The sequence below is a fragment of the Anolis sagrei genome, chromosome 1, assembly GCF_037176765.1.
Source record: "Anolis sagrei isolate rAnoSag1 chromosome 1, rAnoSag1.mat, whole genome shotgun sequence".
Lineage (NCBI taxonomy): Eukaryota > Metazoa > Chordata > Lepidosauria > Squamata > Dactyloidae > Anolis > Anolis sagrei.
Genome location: NC_090021.1, coordinates 108,484,479 through 108,500,911, shown reverse-complemented (window position 1 = coordinate 108,500,911; position 16,433 = coordinate 108,484,479). Strand labels below are relative to the sequence as shown.

Genomic DNA, 16,433 nt, shown 5'->3' with positions numbered 1-16,433 from the left:
GATTAAATGTTCTGTACAAAATAACACCTATATTTTGCATAAAAATGGTTGTTTGTGCTTTAACTCAAAAAAAAAGTTTCCAAAAATTTATTTATTTATTTATTCTATTTTTATCCTACCTTTCCCTATCTCGAAGGAGACTCAAGGTGTCTTTTACAAATGGCAACTATTTGATGCCTTTAGAGAACAAACAATTAAATACATTTAAATTGAAATGTAAAAATTAATTTTTTTTAAATTAGAGTTAAAATGCAGTTGAAAACATATAAACATTATAATCACTATTATAACTTTGTTTTCTAGTTAAATTAGCGATTTTACACAAAAAAGTTGTGTTTCTCAAATTGGAATTTTATGAAAAAAATGTGATTTTCTGCGACCACTCACCCATCTGTTGTGCACAATTGCACATTTTCTTTTTTTTTCAAAATGCTGAGAAATTGGTCTAGGATATTGGGGATGGGGGGAGGGAATCTCACAAAAATATGTTTTATTTGCTTACAAAAAAAAATCCCCATATTTATATCATCACATAATAATTTCCTGAAACATTTCAGGTTGTGATTAATGAGTAAAACCTGTGCAAGCTTCTTGCCTCTGTGACATCATACAAGGATGAGAGATTTGGTATCCTAAAGATCTTATGTTATGACTTTAAATAAATCAAATTTATAAAGCAGTTTACATGAACATTGGTTTCCTCATGCCTGTATTGACCCCGAGTTTGAAGATGCAGTATGACATGCACATCCCATCCACAGAGGATATGTTCCTGAACTTAGCATAGAAATAGGAAAATGTGGATAATAGTAAACACACCAAGAGTTGGATCAGCATGTTTAAAGGTTCCCAGCAACGGTTACTAACATGCTCAATGAACCATTCACAAAGTGTGTGCAAGAAATATAAACATCGAAGGCTTACAAGTAAGTCAATGTTCTGCTTCCCCAGGCTACATTATATCTTTCTCCTCAGAATAGGTGCCCTACTCCAAGGATTAAACACACAAAAAAAACTTAATTAAATTGGATGTTATTTCCGATTATTCAGCAGCAGAGCTCTCAGTGGTGCAATGGGTTAAATCCTTGTGCTGGCAGGATTGCTGACTGAATCCGGGGAGAGCAGGTTGAGCTCCCTCTGTCAGCTACAGCTCCCCATGCAGGGACATGAGGGAAGCCCCCCACAAGGATGGTAAAACTTCGAACATCTGGGCACCCCCTGAGCAACTTCCTTGCAGACAGCCGATTCTCTCACACCAGAAGCAACTTGCAGTTTCTCAAGTCACTCCTGACATGAAAAAAAGGCAGCAGCAGTCTGGGTTTATCTGAAAGCCCGGGTACATCTGAACTGTGAGATCAATGCACCTTAATACCACTTTGCCTGCCAATGGCTCAAAGCTATGCAATCCTGGGAATTGTAGTTTGAAGCACTAGTACTCTTAGGCAAAGGAGTCTAGAGACCTTATAAAATTATAACTTCCAGGATTCCATAGCTTTGAGCCTGATAAGTGGTGTCAAACTGCATTCCTTCTATAGTGTAGATCAGGCATGGGCAAACTTCAGCCCTTCAGGTGTTTTAGACTTCAACTCCCACAATCCCCAACAGCCCACCGGCTGTTAGGAATTGTGAGAGTTGAAGTCCAAAACATCTGGAGGGCTGTAGTTTGCCCATGCCTGGTGCAGATGCACCCCCAGTCAAGATTTTCAGATTCATATTGCTCTCCAGTCAAAGAAACGTGCTATGTTTGCTCTTTCTAATAAAAGTGGGCCAGTCACAAAAATGGATAGTTATTTTCAACACTGAAAAGATCCGACACACATAAATAGAAAAAATAACATTTTTATTTACAAAAAATTCCAAATATTGGATGCTGTAAACAAAATTCACAATCTGTTCCCTCTAGCACAGAAGCAAATGCTTTTTGTTGGTTAAAAGTGTCTGTTTTCCATCTGCTCTTTGTTTCAACCGCCAACAGAACCCGGAGTCTGAACGTTCCTAAAGACGCAGTCAAGGGAGCAGTTTGGTGCAGCAGGATGTCTCTCTGAAGACAACAGTTGTGTGGAATTTAAAGGAAAACAAAATCAGCATCACTTCCCACAGACTGCAAGAATTTGTGGCGCTACCTCCAACCCGGTCCTGAAGTCTGTAGGCTTTTCTGATGTTTAACTAGTTGCAAAAATAGCAAACAGCAAAACCTGTACATGGATTTTGGATTTTCTCCATTGCAGTGAAAACAGGAAGCCATACCAAAAAACAAAAAAAGTAAAAACAAAGAACAAAAGTGCTGGATATGTCATTTAGATAGATATATATTCCTTTCACTTTTCTTTTTTTCCATATTTTTTCTCTCATAAACCATTTAAAGCTTTCTCTCAATTGGTAAGAGTCTTCAAAATAATACAACTTGCAAATAAAGCATATTACAACAGGCATTTATAAGCTGTGCATGAAATTTTGTGCAATACCTAGCAGCAAATAAGTTTTAAAGCATTTAAATAAAGAGTTACGGAGCTAGCATTTTTTTCCTCGTCTCCCATTTTTCTTCTTTATTTTTGCATATTGCAGATTACATATATATATATAGAACCACTCTATTTGTCTGAACGGAATGATCCAGAGCAGAAAAGGTTTTTGATAAAGGAGAGTGATATTTACATGGATGCAAAGGAGGTTTGCAATCACTTTGGATCTACACAGGGTATATGGAAAAATAGGAATTTCTGAATAACCAACACTAAAATGATTGTGAATTCTACTGTATTGTAAAAACAAGCCTGGCATCCCTTTCCTTCCTCCCCACAACTCCAATAGTATGAGAACTAATTCAGATTCTTCTTGGTTCACAATTCATCAGGAGAAACAGAAATAATTTGATTGTATCCGAGTCATCTTACATTAGCTCAGCATTGGGGAAAAAAAGCCTTGTTTCATGAAAGCATATTTTAAATTTAATTCTGCTGCGTTAATACTGAAGGATTCTACATGGTATCAAGTCCTTTACTTCTTCAATTTTGTTATTTTTGTTTTGAGAAATTACTCCTTGTGGGAGAGATATAGCTGAGCTCCATAAAGTGGGGTTTAGGGGTGTGCTCTTATTTTATTCTGACCTGAAATCATGGCTTCATTTCACTACTAACATCAAACCACCAGCTACTTAAAAACAAAGACTCCATGAGATTGAGCACAAGAGCATATGTAAAAACTACCAACAAAATTACTATTGGACCAAAGAGAGAGAGAATACCAATCTGATCAAGTGAACCCAATTAGAGGGGAAGGAGGACTGTAATCCCAAAGTCACAACACTAATTATTTGGGTTTGTTTTAAGAAAAGATGGAAAAGCCTGCTCTGAAGGAAAATGTATAACGTATTATCAGCATATTGTGGCTGTGGCACAAGAGATTCCCAAACCCGTTTCAGTAGTGGATGACTCACTGATTTGCAACAAAATAGCTGTGGTGAGAAAGGACATACCGCGTTACCAGCTGATCCTATTTCCCCAACCTTCAGCTTGGCTTCCTCACCAATAAGCCCTCCAAACAACCAGAGGCTAAACTCTTGATTTGGATAAAGTACTGTCTCCCTCTCAGCTTTGCTGCTATGGTAGGGCAAGACTCCCAGGAGCAAACATTTCATGTTCACAACTGAGCACGGAGCACTATGTGCATCTGCAGGATAGACATACATACAGTGTGTGTGTGTGTATGCATGTAGGTGAGTCTCTGTGTGTGAGTGTACATCTCATGCCACGGTTAGCAAGCATCAAGAGGACACAGTGCAAAAGTGATGACATGGGGCTTCCACAGTCAGCGCAATGACTGATCCCTTGAAAAATTCACATAGGAGGGGACTGAGTAAACAAACTGAGATTCTGCTAAACTTTGCTTCAGACATAAAAGGGATGGTAAAAATTGGAGGGAATGTCTATAATTGAAAGTGAGTACAGGGGAAATATATATGGCCAGGGCTGCAATTGAATCAGGGGGTACTAAAATACCTGTTTTTAGCAATTTACCAATCCCCTCACTTTAAATATTTGATGCTCTTTTAAACATGTTGTTGCCTGCACTGCATATGCACTACTGTCTTATTTGATTCTAAAGTGGTGGGTGGCATGGGTAATTTTTTTTCAGTTCAGTGCTATAACATTTATTTTTTCCTTTTTCACTCCCAGTACAAAAATTTCCCTGATCTCTGTCTCTTGAGAAAAAGGAAATTAAATTTGATTATTTGTTCCAATGCAAAATTGATTCATTTTAAATAAGGTACAGTACTATCCTGGCAAATGCAGTGTGACAACCAGAGCAAAGTTGTTTAATTTTTGCATAATATATAATATACATTTTAAACATCTATTCAATGTCCTTCATAATGTTCACATTTACTCACTTCTAGTGGTCTTGGAATGCACTGTGCATTCGGTTAGATTAAAATATATATTAATATTGGGTATTCAGACGAGAGGTTAAAGCTATATTCTTTAGCTATCAGGATGGGTGTCTGTTTGAACCATATCGCAGCAGGCATCTAACACACCATAGAGGTATGCAGTCACAAAAATAAGCGAGTTAAGTCGCAAAACCATATTACAGTACAAGTTTAGAGGAAAAAGATGACTTTTTTGTCCAGACATAAACCTGCTTTAGACCACAAGTCAGGCAATGAATTAGTATTAACATGTGTTCTTGCAACCAAAGCCAATCCAAATTTATATATGACTAGCTAGTTTACCCCCATATTCTGACGCAGGGGAATGACTCTCTCTGCAAAGTGCCCACGGTACTCTAACATCCTGTTGCAGACTGGAAAACATATTTTATTTTATGTAAAACATTCCTTAAAGTTGCTACATTTTCCTAGACAATATTTAAAAGGTGTGTGTATATATACAAATAACATGTTACATACACACTCATACACACAAATAAACACGCACATACAGACGCGTACCTGTGATAATATCACACCAACAATATAAACTTTATATAGGTATTTGCCAGGAAAAAATAGGCATTTCCTCCACCATTTATTCACAAGCTTATTTTTAGTTTCTTGTGTCCCTGATTTTAAAAAAATGCAAAGTTAAACCACAAAACTATATTTTTCTCACTTCAAATTTTCTGAAGGCATCAGGCACTTTTGTCTAACATTTGTGTGTACAAATATAGTAATCTCTCCCCTCTCCCCTTTTTTTCTCTTTTTGTAATAGTTTACTGTGTTCTTTGCTTATTTAACTTATCTGTGAAATCTTTGGTCCTGAAGCATATGTTGCTTGCTACAGCTGTTTTTTGTTTTATTTTTTGCTTTTCCACATTTTTTTAAAAAAATGTGAAGCATGCACACAGCTGGAACTAATGAAATTTGCTATCACCCTGCATGCTGTCTTCCTTATCTCTTTCTTTTAAAAAAATTATAACTGTACCCATCTATTCCTTTCTTCAAAGCAAGTTGTTTCTCTCAAAGCATTCTATTCAAGCAAGCTATACATTCTGTGGGTTCATTCCACTTGACAGCATTGAAATGCATGGCCAAAGGGCAGTAATTCCAAAATATACCTTATTCCAACACATTTCTTGTGTGAGGCCACTAATGTTAGATTCCTGCACATGGATTTAGCTCCTTTCCTGTGCTCCTATTCTTCCCCCTCTTTTTTGTTTTTTAAGATTCCAGCTTTCACTATGCCATAGCTATGGGAGCAGGTGTTTTCTACCCATATTGTCATCAAGCATTCCTCCTTGGTTTATTTCAAAGGGGATCTGTTTGCTTTTCATGACAGGCCTTTTTGTTCTGGGGTGGAATCCAATAAGCTTTTGGTTCCTTTCTGTATCATGCTCTGTCACATTAAGTAAGAGAATCAATAGCTTCCCTTTTAGCTCAGAAGCCAGAGCAGACCCACCACTACACAGAAACCACCCCATTTTCAAAAGGGAAGTGGCACCCTCCCTCTTAATTGGCTTGAGAGAAAACACATTCCCCCTCAAGTCCATCAAAAGCTGTTAATTACAGGGCAACCAAGTGGAGTATGTGTGCTGCTGGCACGGGAACATTGGCTGAACCTGGGCAATGTAGTAGTTGCTGAAGTTGGCATCTGCTACGTATGGGGCTGGCTGGTAGTAGCAAGTGACATTGGCCACGTTGGGGATGATGTTTTGCTCGGCCAGAACCCGGATGGCCAGCATGGTGATCAGATTTAAAGTCTGTCTCCTTTCATGTCCCATCAGGCACACCGTGCTTTCATTCACCACCCCGTGGAGGGTCATGAGATAGTCATACTTGCGATCCTCCAGCCCCACAAAGTGGTTCTGCAAGTATGACTCCAACTTCCGTTGCTGCTCCCCAATGTCTGAAAAGTCAATGAAAAACCTCGAGCACATGTATCTCTGGAGAGACTTCATCTCCGATTCGGAGTCAGCCCTGAAGCCTCTTACGAGGAGATTGCAGTACTTCAGCAGACCACCTCCCCTGATCTCTTCTGGATTTCTGGTGGCAATGATCTTGTTGCAAAGGTGATCAAAGGCTTCTTGGAAATCCCCGTAAACGCTCTCCCCAATGATAGTTGGGTGGAAAGTTTCGGTCATTGGGTTTTCAGAACATTCATAGAACAAGAGGAGAGAATCTAGCTTGATCTGGAAAGAATCAACACTGAACTCGAACTGCCTCCTCAGAGAGTCCACAAACTTCAGCTCCACATTTTTGCCACTGTTGTTGGACAAGGAGATAAGACTCCATCGGTCTGAATCATTGCACACTTTCACCATTTTCTGCACATAGGCCTCCTACAATTTGGAACATATGAAGAGTAGAGAAAAAGGAGAGAAAGAGAGAAGCAGATGAGGAAACCGGGAAAAGCACATCTCTATGGAACCTTCATTTGCATTTGATCCCAGCTCCACCCTGCCCCCAGCTTGCAGTCCATCCATTTACAGAACCCAGGCATAAGAAAGAGACACTGTAGACAGATTTAGTATGTGGTTTTGCAGACATGCAGCTGCGGAGCTCCAAAGGGAGAGGGAGTGCGCATGGCATGGCAACTACACAAAGGGCATATTCTGTAAGGATTTTATTAAGGTTTTCTTCTAAAGAGATGGAATTGGCACATCCACATGTGCAGACAAAGCACCAAAGAAAAGGCTCTCTTTGCAGGATTGCAATTAAATGTAGCATTTGCGCAAAAGGAAGCACTGCCAAATTCTTGTACTGTTTAAAATCAATAACTGATTCTCAGTTAAAATGGGAAGGATATGCACATATATTCTGAGATGGTCTTGGCACCATACATTTCTCTTTCTCCAAACCACAAACAATCCTGAACTTAACAGCTGATGGTCTTGAGATGGAGCCTTGTTGAAGTCAGTGGGACAAAAAAAAACAAACCAGCAGCCCCATTTTAAAAAAAAATCAGTTTTCCCCTATTAACAGAAACTTGGTTATAAAGGCTTATCACTAGCTGGGCTGGACAGATATTAGTCCAACACCTCAGGGAGGAAATCAGGACCAACATGTACAGCACTGAGGGCCATATGCAGAAGCACTGGGGGAAAACGCCTGTGGAAACCAAGGAATGCACACAAGACTTTCAAAATATTAACCTAAATGGAGGGACAGAGTTCTTTCAGAAAGATAAATCCAGCCTTTGCATTCCAGTTGTGGGAGAAATTAAAAGAAAACAAGGGAGCACCGTTTCCCTCTAGCGGTGCCTTCCTTCCACCCAGTCAAACACCAGCCGAGTGCAATTAAGACAACAGAAGTCTAAGGCAGAAGCAGAACTCCATTAATTTAAATCTGGGGGTTTATTTGAGTGAAGGATCACACTGCAATTCAAAAGTTTTGGGGCTCTCTTTCCTCTCCATGGGCAAATGGGTACGGGGCTGCTTATTAACATACATATCTGGGCCATTCCAAGCTTAAGGAGGGGGGTTTCCTATCATTAATCTGGCTCATTAAGAGCAGGAGGATGGCAGGGGGCACGGAAGAGGATATGAAATGGAAAACATTTCAACGTTTGTATTTTTTTGTTTTAGGTGTGAGCCAAAGTATGGGCAATCTCACATGAAATCACATTCTCTCCTTTCCTGGATCCTTGTCAGCTAACAGGAATCTTACCAAGAATAAGTGCAACAGTTCCTTTGACCCTGTTGATTCAACACATCTACTTGAGCTGGAACTAACCCTAGCTAGGATCAAGACCAGTTGGAGAATGAGAAAGGGGGCTGTGGTGCCTGTATGTGCATCACCTGCCTGTCCTTTTTTATTTTTACCTATAGCATTAATCCTGCCCATTAACAGCAGGGGGGAGGGAGACAAGGGGAGAAAGAGAAAGAGAAATTATTTCAACAATTTAATACTACTTTATTATTGCAAGTCTAAAGCAGCCGTGTTCTCTCCCTTCTTGAATCCTTGTTAGCTAAGAAAAATCTTAGGGTGCATTTGCACTGTAGTATAAATGTAGCTTGGCACCATTTTAACCACCATGGCTCAATGCCATGAAAGCCAGGGATTCGTAGTTTGGTGAGGCATCAACACTCTTTGGCACAGAAGGCAAAAGACATTATAAATATGACAACTCTGAGAATCGCATAATATTAAGCCACTGTGATTAAAGTGATGTCAAACTACATTCGTTCTACAGTGCAGACACAACCTTCTTGGGAACAGAGCAGAGGTATTACAGCAGCTTCACCATCAATACCAGTCACTTTGGGATTGAGTCTGCTGCATAGTTGCAGGATGAGGAAGTAGTCTTACTTAGGCCCCTTCCACACAGGTAAATAAAATCCCACATTATCTACTTTAAATATATGGCAGTATGGAATCAGGGTCCTTCCACACAGCCATAAGACCCAGAATACCAAGGCAGAAAATACCACAATATCTGCTTTGAACTGGGATATCTGAGTCCACACTGCCAGATAATGTGGGATTTTATTCAGCTGTGTGGAAGGGGGCTGAGACAGACCAGTTCAAAGCAGATATTGTGGGATTTTCCACCTTGATATTCTGAGTTATATGGCTGTGTGGAAGGGCCCTGGGAGTCCTGGCTAAAGTAAAGTCCAGGAATCAAAGCAACAGTTGCATAAACCTCACTGATTCAACTGGAAGTAACCCTAGGGCCTTTTCTTATGGTTGCAGAGAGAAGAAAGAGCTCTTCTCTTTTCCTACTCTGTGTGTGTGTGTGTGTGTGTGTGTGAGAGAGAGAGAGAGAGAGAGAGAGAGAGAGAGAGATTGTTTGAGTACACCCCTCTGATTCAACAGGTCTACTCTAACTGGAACTAACCCTAGGACCTTTTCTTATGGTTGCAGAGAGAAAAAAGAGGTAGCTCTTCTCCTTTCATACTGTGTGTGTGTGTGAGAGAGAGAGAGAGAGAGAGAGAGGGAGAGAGAAATTGTTTGTATGCAGCCCTCTGAGTCAACAGGTCTCTAGCTTGAAGCAACCTTAGGATACCATTTTATAGTTGCAAGGACTGACCAAGAGAGGGAAAAGGGGAGCTGTTCTCCTTCCATACTCTGTGTGTGTGTGTGTGAGAGAGAGAGAGATTGGTTGAAATTGTTTGTGTAAACCTCTCTGATTCAACAGGTCACTCAGGTTGGAAGAAACCCAGGATCCCCTTTTATAGGACCTCTTCTCCTTCCAATTTCAATGTATATGCATGTGTGTGTATATATGTTTGTGCATGTGTATGTGGTCTATTCTGGCTAAAACTAACCCTAAGATACTTTCTTATGGCTGCAAGATGAAGAAAGGAGTTCTTCTTCCAGCTAGTACACGTGTGTATATATTTATGTGTCCAGTCTGATTTTGTTTACCTCCATTGCATAGCTGCAATATGGGGAAGAGCATGTGTTTGTGTGTGTGCACAATCTACACCGACTTATAATGCAGTTAGACTGCATTATATGTCAATGAGACAACAATGCATACACATATATAAGATGTTGACAACATTGAACTGCATGATATAGAGCTGCACCATATTCTGAGCAAACTTGGGCCTTCTAGGTGTTTTGGACTTCAACTCCCACCATTCCTAACAGCTTAAGCGGCTGAGGGGGGAAAGGAAGGGGCCTGAGGCTGTTAGGAATGGTGGGAGTTGAAGTCCACAACACCTGGAAGGCCCAAGCTTGCCCATGCCATGACCCTATAACAAAGAGAGGTGAGAAATCCTCAGTGGAGACCCCTTTCCCTTCCTAGGGGGAGGTTCCTCTCCCTTCCTGTTGCCTCAGGCGGTGGGAGAGGCTGCTGCCTGTGCCTGTGGGGGTTTACCTTGAGGGTGAGCGGGGTGATCTTCTCCTTGCTGACGCCCTCGGGGAGGAAGTCGAGGAGGCAGTCGAGCACGACCTCCTTGACGGTCTGGAACTCGGCCTCGCCCTTGAGGTCGGCGCAGAAGATGAGGTCGAGGTCCTTGTAGCCCAGGCCGCTGTCCTGGTGGAGGACGTGGCTGGCGGCCGAGCCGTTGAGGCGCACGTCCCGCACGCCGATGCGCCGCTCCTCCAGCCGGCCCCGCACCGCGTCCACGATCCGCCGCGGCTGCACCGAGAGCGTGGGGAAGTTCCCGCGCCCGTGGATCGGGATGGGCTCGCCTAGCAGCCGGTCCAGGCGCTGCACTTGCGCCCAGCTCAGCACGCTGCAACGCCGCCCGCCTTCCGCGCCGCAGCAGCAGCACCCGCAGGACGAGGACGAAGAGGAGGAAGGGGAGGAAGGCGAAGCGGGAGGAAGAGGAGGAGGAGGAGGAAGGGGCGGCGAGCCGTCGCTGGGGCTGGGGAGGGGGCTTGCCTCGTCCGCCATGCTCCGGGGTCTGACTCCGGCGTCAAACTCTCCTCCTTTTCACAAATCAACACCAATCCCTTCCTCTTTGACTCCTTTATTCCTGGCAGAAGGGAGAGGAGAGAAGGGAAAGCCATCAGCAGCAGTAAGGAGAGGAAAACACCTCTGAGAATCGCCCCCACCTGCACTGCCATGCACATGCCAGATTATCTGGATTTGAACCGGATTATAGGAGTCTCCACGAACATAGAATCAGGCTCACATCAGATAATATGCAGAAAACACCTATGAAAATCCCCCCATCTACACTGCCATGCACAATCCAGATTACCTGATTTGAACCGGATTATATGAGTCTACACTGGCATATAATCCAGCTCAAATCAGATCATCTAGAGAAAACACTTTGAAAATCGCCCCCATCTGCACTGCTATGGACAATCCAGATTACCTGAATTGAACCGAATTATGAGTGTCTACACTGGCATAAAATCCGGCTCAAACCAGATAATCTGGAGAAAACACCTTTGAGAATCGCCCCAATCTGCACTGCCATGCACCTGATTTGAACCGGATTATATGAGTCTATACCTACATATAACCCGGCTCAAATAAAATAATCTGGATTTTGTGTTGTTGAAGGTTTTCATGGCCGGAATCATTGGGCTGCTGAGAATTTTCCGGGCTGTCTGACCATGTTCCAGAAGCATTCTCTCCTGACGTTTCGCCCACATCTATAGCAAGCATACTCAGGTTGTGAGGTCTGTTGGGAAATAGGCAAGTGGGGTTGCCTCTGCAAAAAAGGATCCCTCCAGATAGCAACAGCCAGGCTTTGAAGCTGCAAGGCTATTCAATGTTAATCATGGTGGCCAATTGCAACATTCACACTAACCTCCAACAGATAGTTCTTTCTCCCACCTTGGACATTCTACAGATCTATAAACCCCACTTGCCTAGTTTCCAACAGACCTTACAAACTCTGGGGATGCCTGGCCATGTTCCAGAGAAAGCTTCTGGAACATGGCCAGACAACCCGGAAAACTCACAGCAACCCAGATTCCGGCCATGAAAGCCTTCAACAACACAAAATCCAGAGTATTTGACTTGAGCTGGATTATATACCAGTGTAGACTCATATAATCCAGTTCAATCCAGATCTGGCAGTCTAGGGGCCCTTCAGATAGGCCGTATATCCCAGGATCTGATCCCACAGGTTTTTTGCTTATCCCAGATTATCTGGCAGTGTGGACTCATATAATCCGGTTTAAAGCAGAAAACCTGGGATCTGATCCTGGGATAGAAGGCCTGTCTGGAAAGATGGAGCCTAAGGCTTCCTTTTGCAGTTCGGCCCCCTCTTTTTACAGCCCGAGAGTTTTACAAAGTCTCTACTGAGCCTTCTCTGCAGCTACACATCCCACGATGCCTTCGCCACTCGCATTCCTCTCCACCCACGCGTTTAAGAGTCCTCCACTCGGGATCCTCTACATCACGATTCCTTAGCAAAATGGGATCTAACTGCATTTGGCAACCCACTAAGCCAGAATGCAGTGTAAACGCATCCTACCAATACAGGTCAGACTGCATTATATGGCTCTACCTATGCTGACCATAGCATGCAGTTTAGGCTGCCTAATATGCCAGTGGCGATCCTAGGTTTGCATTCTCCAGACTGGAGAATGAATTGCAGCTGGACGCCACTTCAAAGCCTTTGCGTCCAGAGTTTCCTCCGCAAACAGCGTTAACATTCCTTCCTTTAGTTACGAGAATACACTAGGAAAGCGTACTAGAGGCGCATCCATGCTATAATTGACGCATTTGGACCCAACTTCAGTTTCGGTGGCTCAAGGCTATGGAATCACGACTTGTAGCTTCATGGGATCTTTCTCCTCCGATATCAAAGTGCGTTGATGCCTCAGCAAAGTATAATTTTGTACGATTCCATAGCCATAGCTGGTGTCAAACTTCATGAACCCTACAGGATGTCCAGTACAAACAAACATATGCTTTCTTCCCCCTTGCTAATTAACCCCCCCTCCCTTCGTATACCATTTCCACCTGTATACACACCCGGTTTCGATCTGGATCAGCACGAATGAAAGGCAAACCTGGGAGAGATGCCTTTATGGAGCCATGGTCCTACTGCCTTCCGAGTCTCGCTTCCCTTCTGAAGCTTTGCGCCTCAGTAGTTTGTTATAAGGCGTCCCTGGCTCTTCCGGGGAGAGCCCAGCACACCCTCCCCTGGCCACGCCCCCTCATCTGCATACGAGGCGTGGTCTCGCCCCGAGCTCAGCCTGTCTCCCTCTCCCGGCACGCCCACTCATTTGCATAAACAGCTGGGTTCCTTTCCCCTTTAGAGTCGCTTCCTCCTTCTTTTCTTCATCCTTTGCCAAAGGTTTTTTTCCCCCTTTATTTAAAGTCTCACTTCTGGATCTCAGGACTGGATCTTGCTAGAACTTCCTAGAGGGAGCGGGAAAGACCTGGAGAAGGGGGAAAACTGCTCCCCCCCCCCACTCTCTCTCTATATATATTACATATATTACTTTTTTTAGGAGTACATCCGGAAAGAGAGCAGCGGGGGCGAGCGTTATGTCAGCAGCGTGAGGAACATTCTTTGGCTTTCCCTGCTGAGTGGAGGCTTTGGGACTCTGTCCAGCCCAAAGGGGAGGGCTGCATTTGCATGGCTTGCAAGGGGGAAGATCGGGAAACCGCTTGTGGAGTCCCCATGTTGGTGGCAAACACTGGGTTGCTGTGAGTTTTCCGGGCTGTCTGGCCATGTTCCTCCGCTCCTGACGTTTCGCCCACACATTTATGGCAGGCATTCCACAGATATATAAACCCTTAGGCAAGAGGGGTTTATATATCTGTGGAATGTCCAGGGTGGGAGGAAGGATTCCCCCAGGCAGGAAGCAGCCAGGCTTTGCAGCTGCAAGGCCATTCAATGCTAATCAAGCTGGGTAATTACAACATTCACACTTGTCTCAAGCAGACTAGAGTTCTTTCTCCCACCCTGGACATTCCTCAGACATATAAATCCCACTTGCCTTGTTTCCAACTGACCTCACAACCTCTGAGGGTACCTGCCATTGATGTGGGTGAAACTTCAGGAGAGAATGCTTCTGGAACATGGCCATACAGCCCGGAGAACTCTCAGCAACCCTATACATATTCACACACACACATATGATCACAAGGACGAAGATCCAATCTAGGGTGCATCTCCACTGAAAAATAAACCCAGCTTGGTACCCTTTAACTGGCCAGACTCAAGGCTACGGGATCCTGGAAGTCGTAGTTCTCGGCGAGGCACCAACTAACTTTGGCAGAGAAGACTTTATCAAACCACAACTCCCAGAATTCCAGAACCTTGAAGTGTGGCCAAACAGCATTCATTCTACAGTCTAGATGCACCCCCGTGTCTTAGTTTGAACCCCACTTTCACTGCCCTGGCTCCATACTATGGCATCCTGAGATCCATGGTTTGGTGAGGCACCAGCACTCTCTGGTAAAGACTTGTGAAACTACAACTCCCAGGATTCCACAGCATGGAGCCAGGGCAGTCGGAGTGGAAGCAAACTGCAATCATTCTACAACAAACCTGGACAAACTTGGGTCCTTCCTCCAGGTTTTTTGGACTTCAACTCCCACAATTCTTAACAGCCTCAGGCCCTTTCCTTTTCCACCTTAGGTGGCTGAGGGGGAAAAGGAAGGGGGCTGAGGCTGTTAGGAGTTGTAGGAGTTGAAGTCCAAAACACCTGGGGGAGGGCCCAAGTTTGCCCGGGTCAGTTCTACAGCGTAGATGCCCTCTAAGAAAGGGAAGCCTTTTGTGGATTTCTGCAACCTTCCTTCCTTCCTTCCTTCCTTCCTTCCTTCCTTCCCTCCCTAGTAGTCTGATTGCTAAAGCTCCCCCTTCACACCTTTGTGTCCTTCTTTAATTAGATTGTAAACAAACCGGGAGGGAGGCGTTTTGTTGTTCCTCCTTCTACGAAACCTCTAAGCGCCATTTACAGTGATATCTCAGATAGGTAGGTAGATGACTGATACAGATTGGTAGGTATATAGATCAAGAGAAAATAAGAGCATTGGGAAGGAGAGAGAATGCCTTCCCACCTGATCAGCCCCACCCCCACCCCCACTCCCGCAGTCCATACACTAACCCACCACCATTAACGGGATAGACGGAGAGGGAGAGGGAGGGGGAAGGAAAGGAAGAGGAAGAGGAAGGGAGGGAGCAAGGGAGGAAGGAGGAAAGAAGGAAAGGAAGGAGGAAGAAAGGAAGAAGGAAAGAGAAGGAAAAAAGGAAGGAGGGGGGAGGGAGGGAGGAAAGAAAGAAGGAAAGAGGAGGAAGGTAGGATAAAGGAGGAAGGAAAGAAAGAGGGAAGGAGGAAGGAGGGAAGGAAAAAAAGAAGGAAGGGGGAAGGAAAGAAGGAAGGAGGAGGAAGAAAGGAAAGAAAGAAGGAAGAAAGGAGGAAGGGGGGGGGGAGAAGGAAGGAAGGGAATCCGTGATGGCGTAGTTAGTTGCTGTCTTTGCAGAGGGAGAATCCATCGGGAGCAGACTTTCACTTCCTTTGGGAAGATTGAGGAAACCCACAAAAGCGCCTGGCGAAACCCAAAGACTAGGTTTGGGGGCCGGAATTAGACACCACAAGGGCAAGGGAAGAGAGTAACTCCGGGTGCATCTACGCCCTGGAATTAATGCAGTTTGACACCACTTTGTGTGCCATGGAGTCCTGGGAGCCGTAGTTTCGCCAGGTTTTGAGCTTTTCCTGCCAAAGAGGGAACCTAACCCTAAACCAAAAACCACACGTCCCGGGAGCCCTGAAAGTGGCGACAACTGCACCCCGAGGATAAGAAGTTATTCCCTTTTTATTCCTGCTAGACTAATAGAAAGGAAAGAGAGTTAACAGAAAAACATTGCATCCCAAGGAGAAGTTGGGAATACAGACCAAAAGAGGAAAGCAAGGAGGTGGCGCCCAACTCACTCTGTGCCTCTGCCCTTTGGGGGCTTCCTTCCTTCTTTCCTTCTGCAGCGCCTTTCTGTCTTTCCTTCTGTCTGTCTTTCTCCGGTGCGTCACCGCCTGCCAGCAACCTGAGAGCAGAGCCCGGCGCGCGCCTAATTCCTCTTTATAGGACTGGCTCCTGGCTAGGTGCGCAAGCCTCGAGAGGCACGGCAGGGGGAGGCGGGAGGGAATCCAGGAGGAGGAGGAGGAGGAGGAGGGAGGGGAGGGGGCTCCGCAGATAACAACAACAACAATAACAACAACAGCTGGGAGAGCCGTCCAAGGACGTCACGGGCTCTGACGTCTCGGCAACAGCTGCAGGGCGATCCCGAAAGAGCCGTGATGTGCCCCCGGCTCGGCCAATCCCCGCCGACGCTGCCGTGACGGAGAAGGGGGAGAGCCAATGGGGAGGCGGCCCCGGCGGCGGAGGGCGTGCTCGCGCGTAAAAGTGTGCCAGTGAATGAGGAGAGTGCGCACGCGGTGGAGAGGAGGGAGGGGAGGGGAGAGGGAAGAAGAGAAGACACGCGCCCAGAGGGGGGGGGGGTCACGCTTGCAGGTTCCCTGCAGGAGAGAGGAAGGAAGGAAGGGCGGAGGAATCCCGGGTGGGGAGAAGGAAGAGGAGGAATGAGAGGGAAGAGATTTCCTTCCTCTTTCCTCTCTTTCCCTTGGACCG

General features: G+C 44.8%; 1 protein-coding gene across 2 annotated transcripts; it reads right to left on the bottom strand.

Moving 5' to 3' along the window:
• Nucleotides 1-1,823: 1,823 nt before the first annotated feature.
• Nucleotides 1,824-16,079, bottom strand: TENT5A (terminal nucleotidyltransferase 5A). Of its 2 annotated transcripts, none has more exons than XM_060752959.2 (3): nucleotides 15,743-16,079; nucleotides 10,263-10,866; nucleotides 1,824-6,777 (listed from the first exon to the last, which is right to left on the bottom strand). In XM_060752959.2, exons 2-3 carry the CDS (start codon nucleotides 10,782-10,784, stop codon nucleotides 5,998-6,000), a joined length of 1,302 nt encoding a protein of 433 aa, XP_060608942.2. In that variant the 5' UTR covers nucleotides 10,785-10,866; nucleotides 15,743-16,079; the 3' UTR covers nucleotides 1,824-5,997. The 2 variants fall into 2 exon arrangements, with proteins under 2 accessions (XP_060608942.2, XP_060608941.2); XM_060752958.2 differs by lacking the exon at nucleotides 15,743-16,079 and adding an exon at nucleotides 12,831-13,247.
• Between the last annotated feature and the right edge of the window lie 354 nt (nucleotides 16,080-16,433).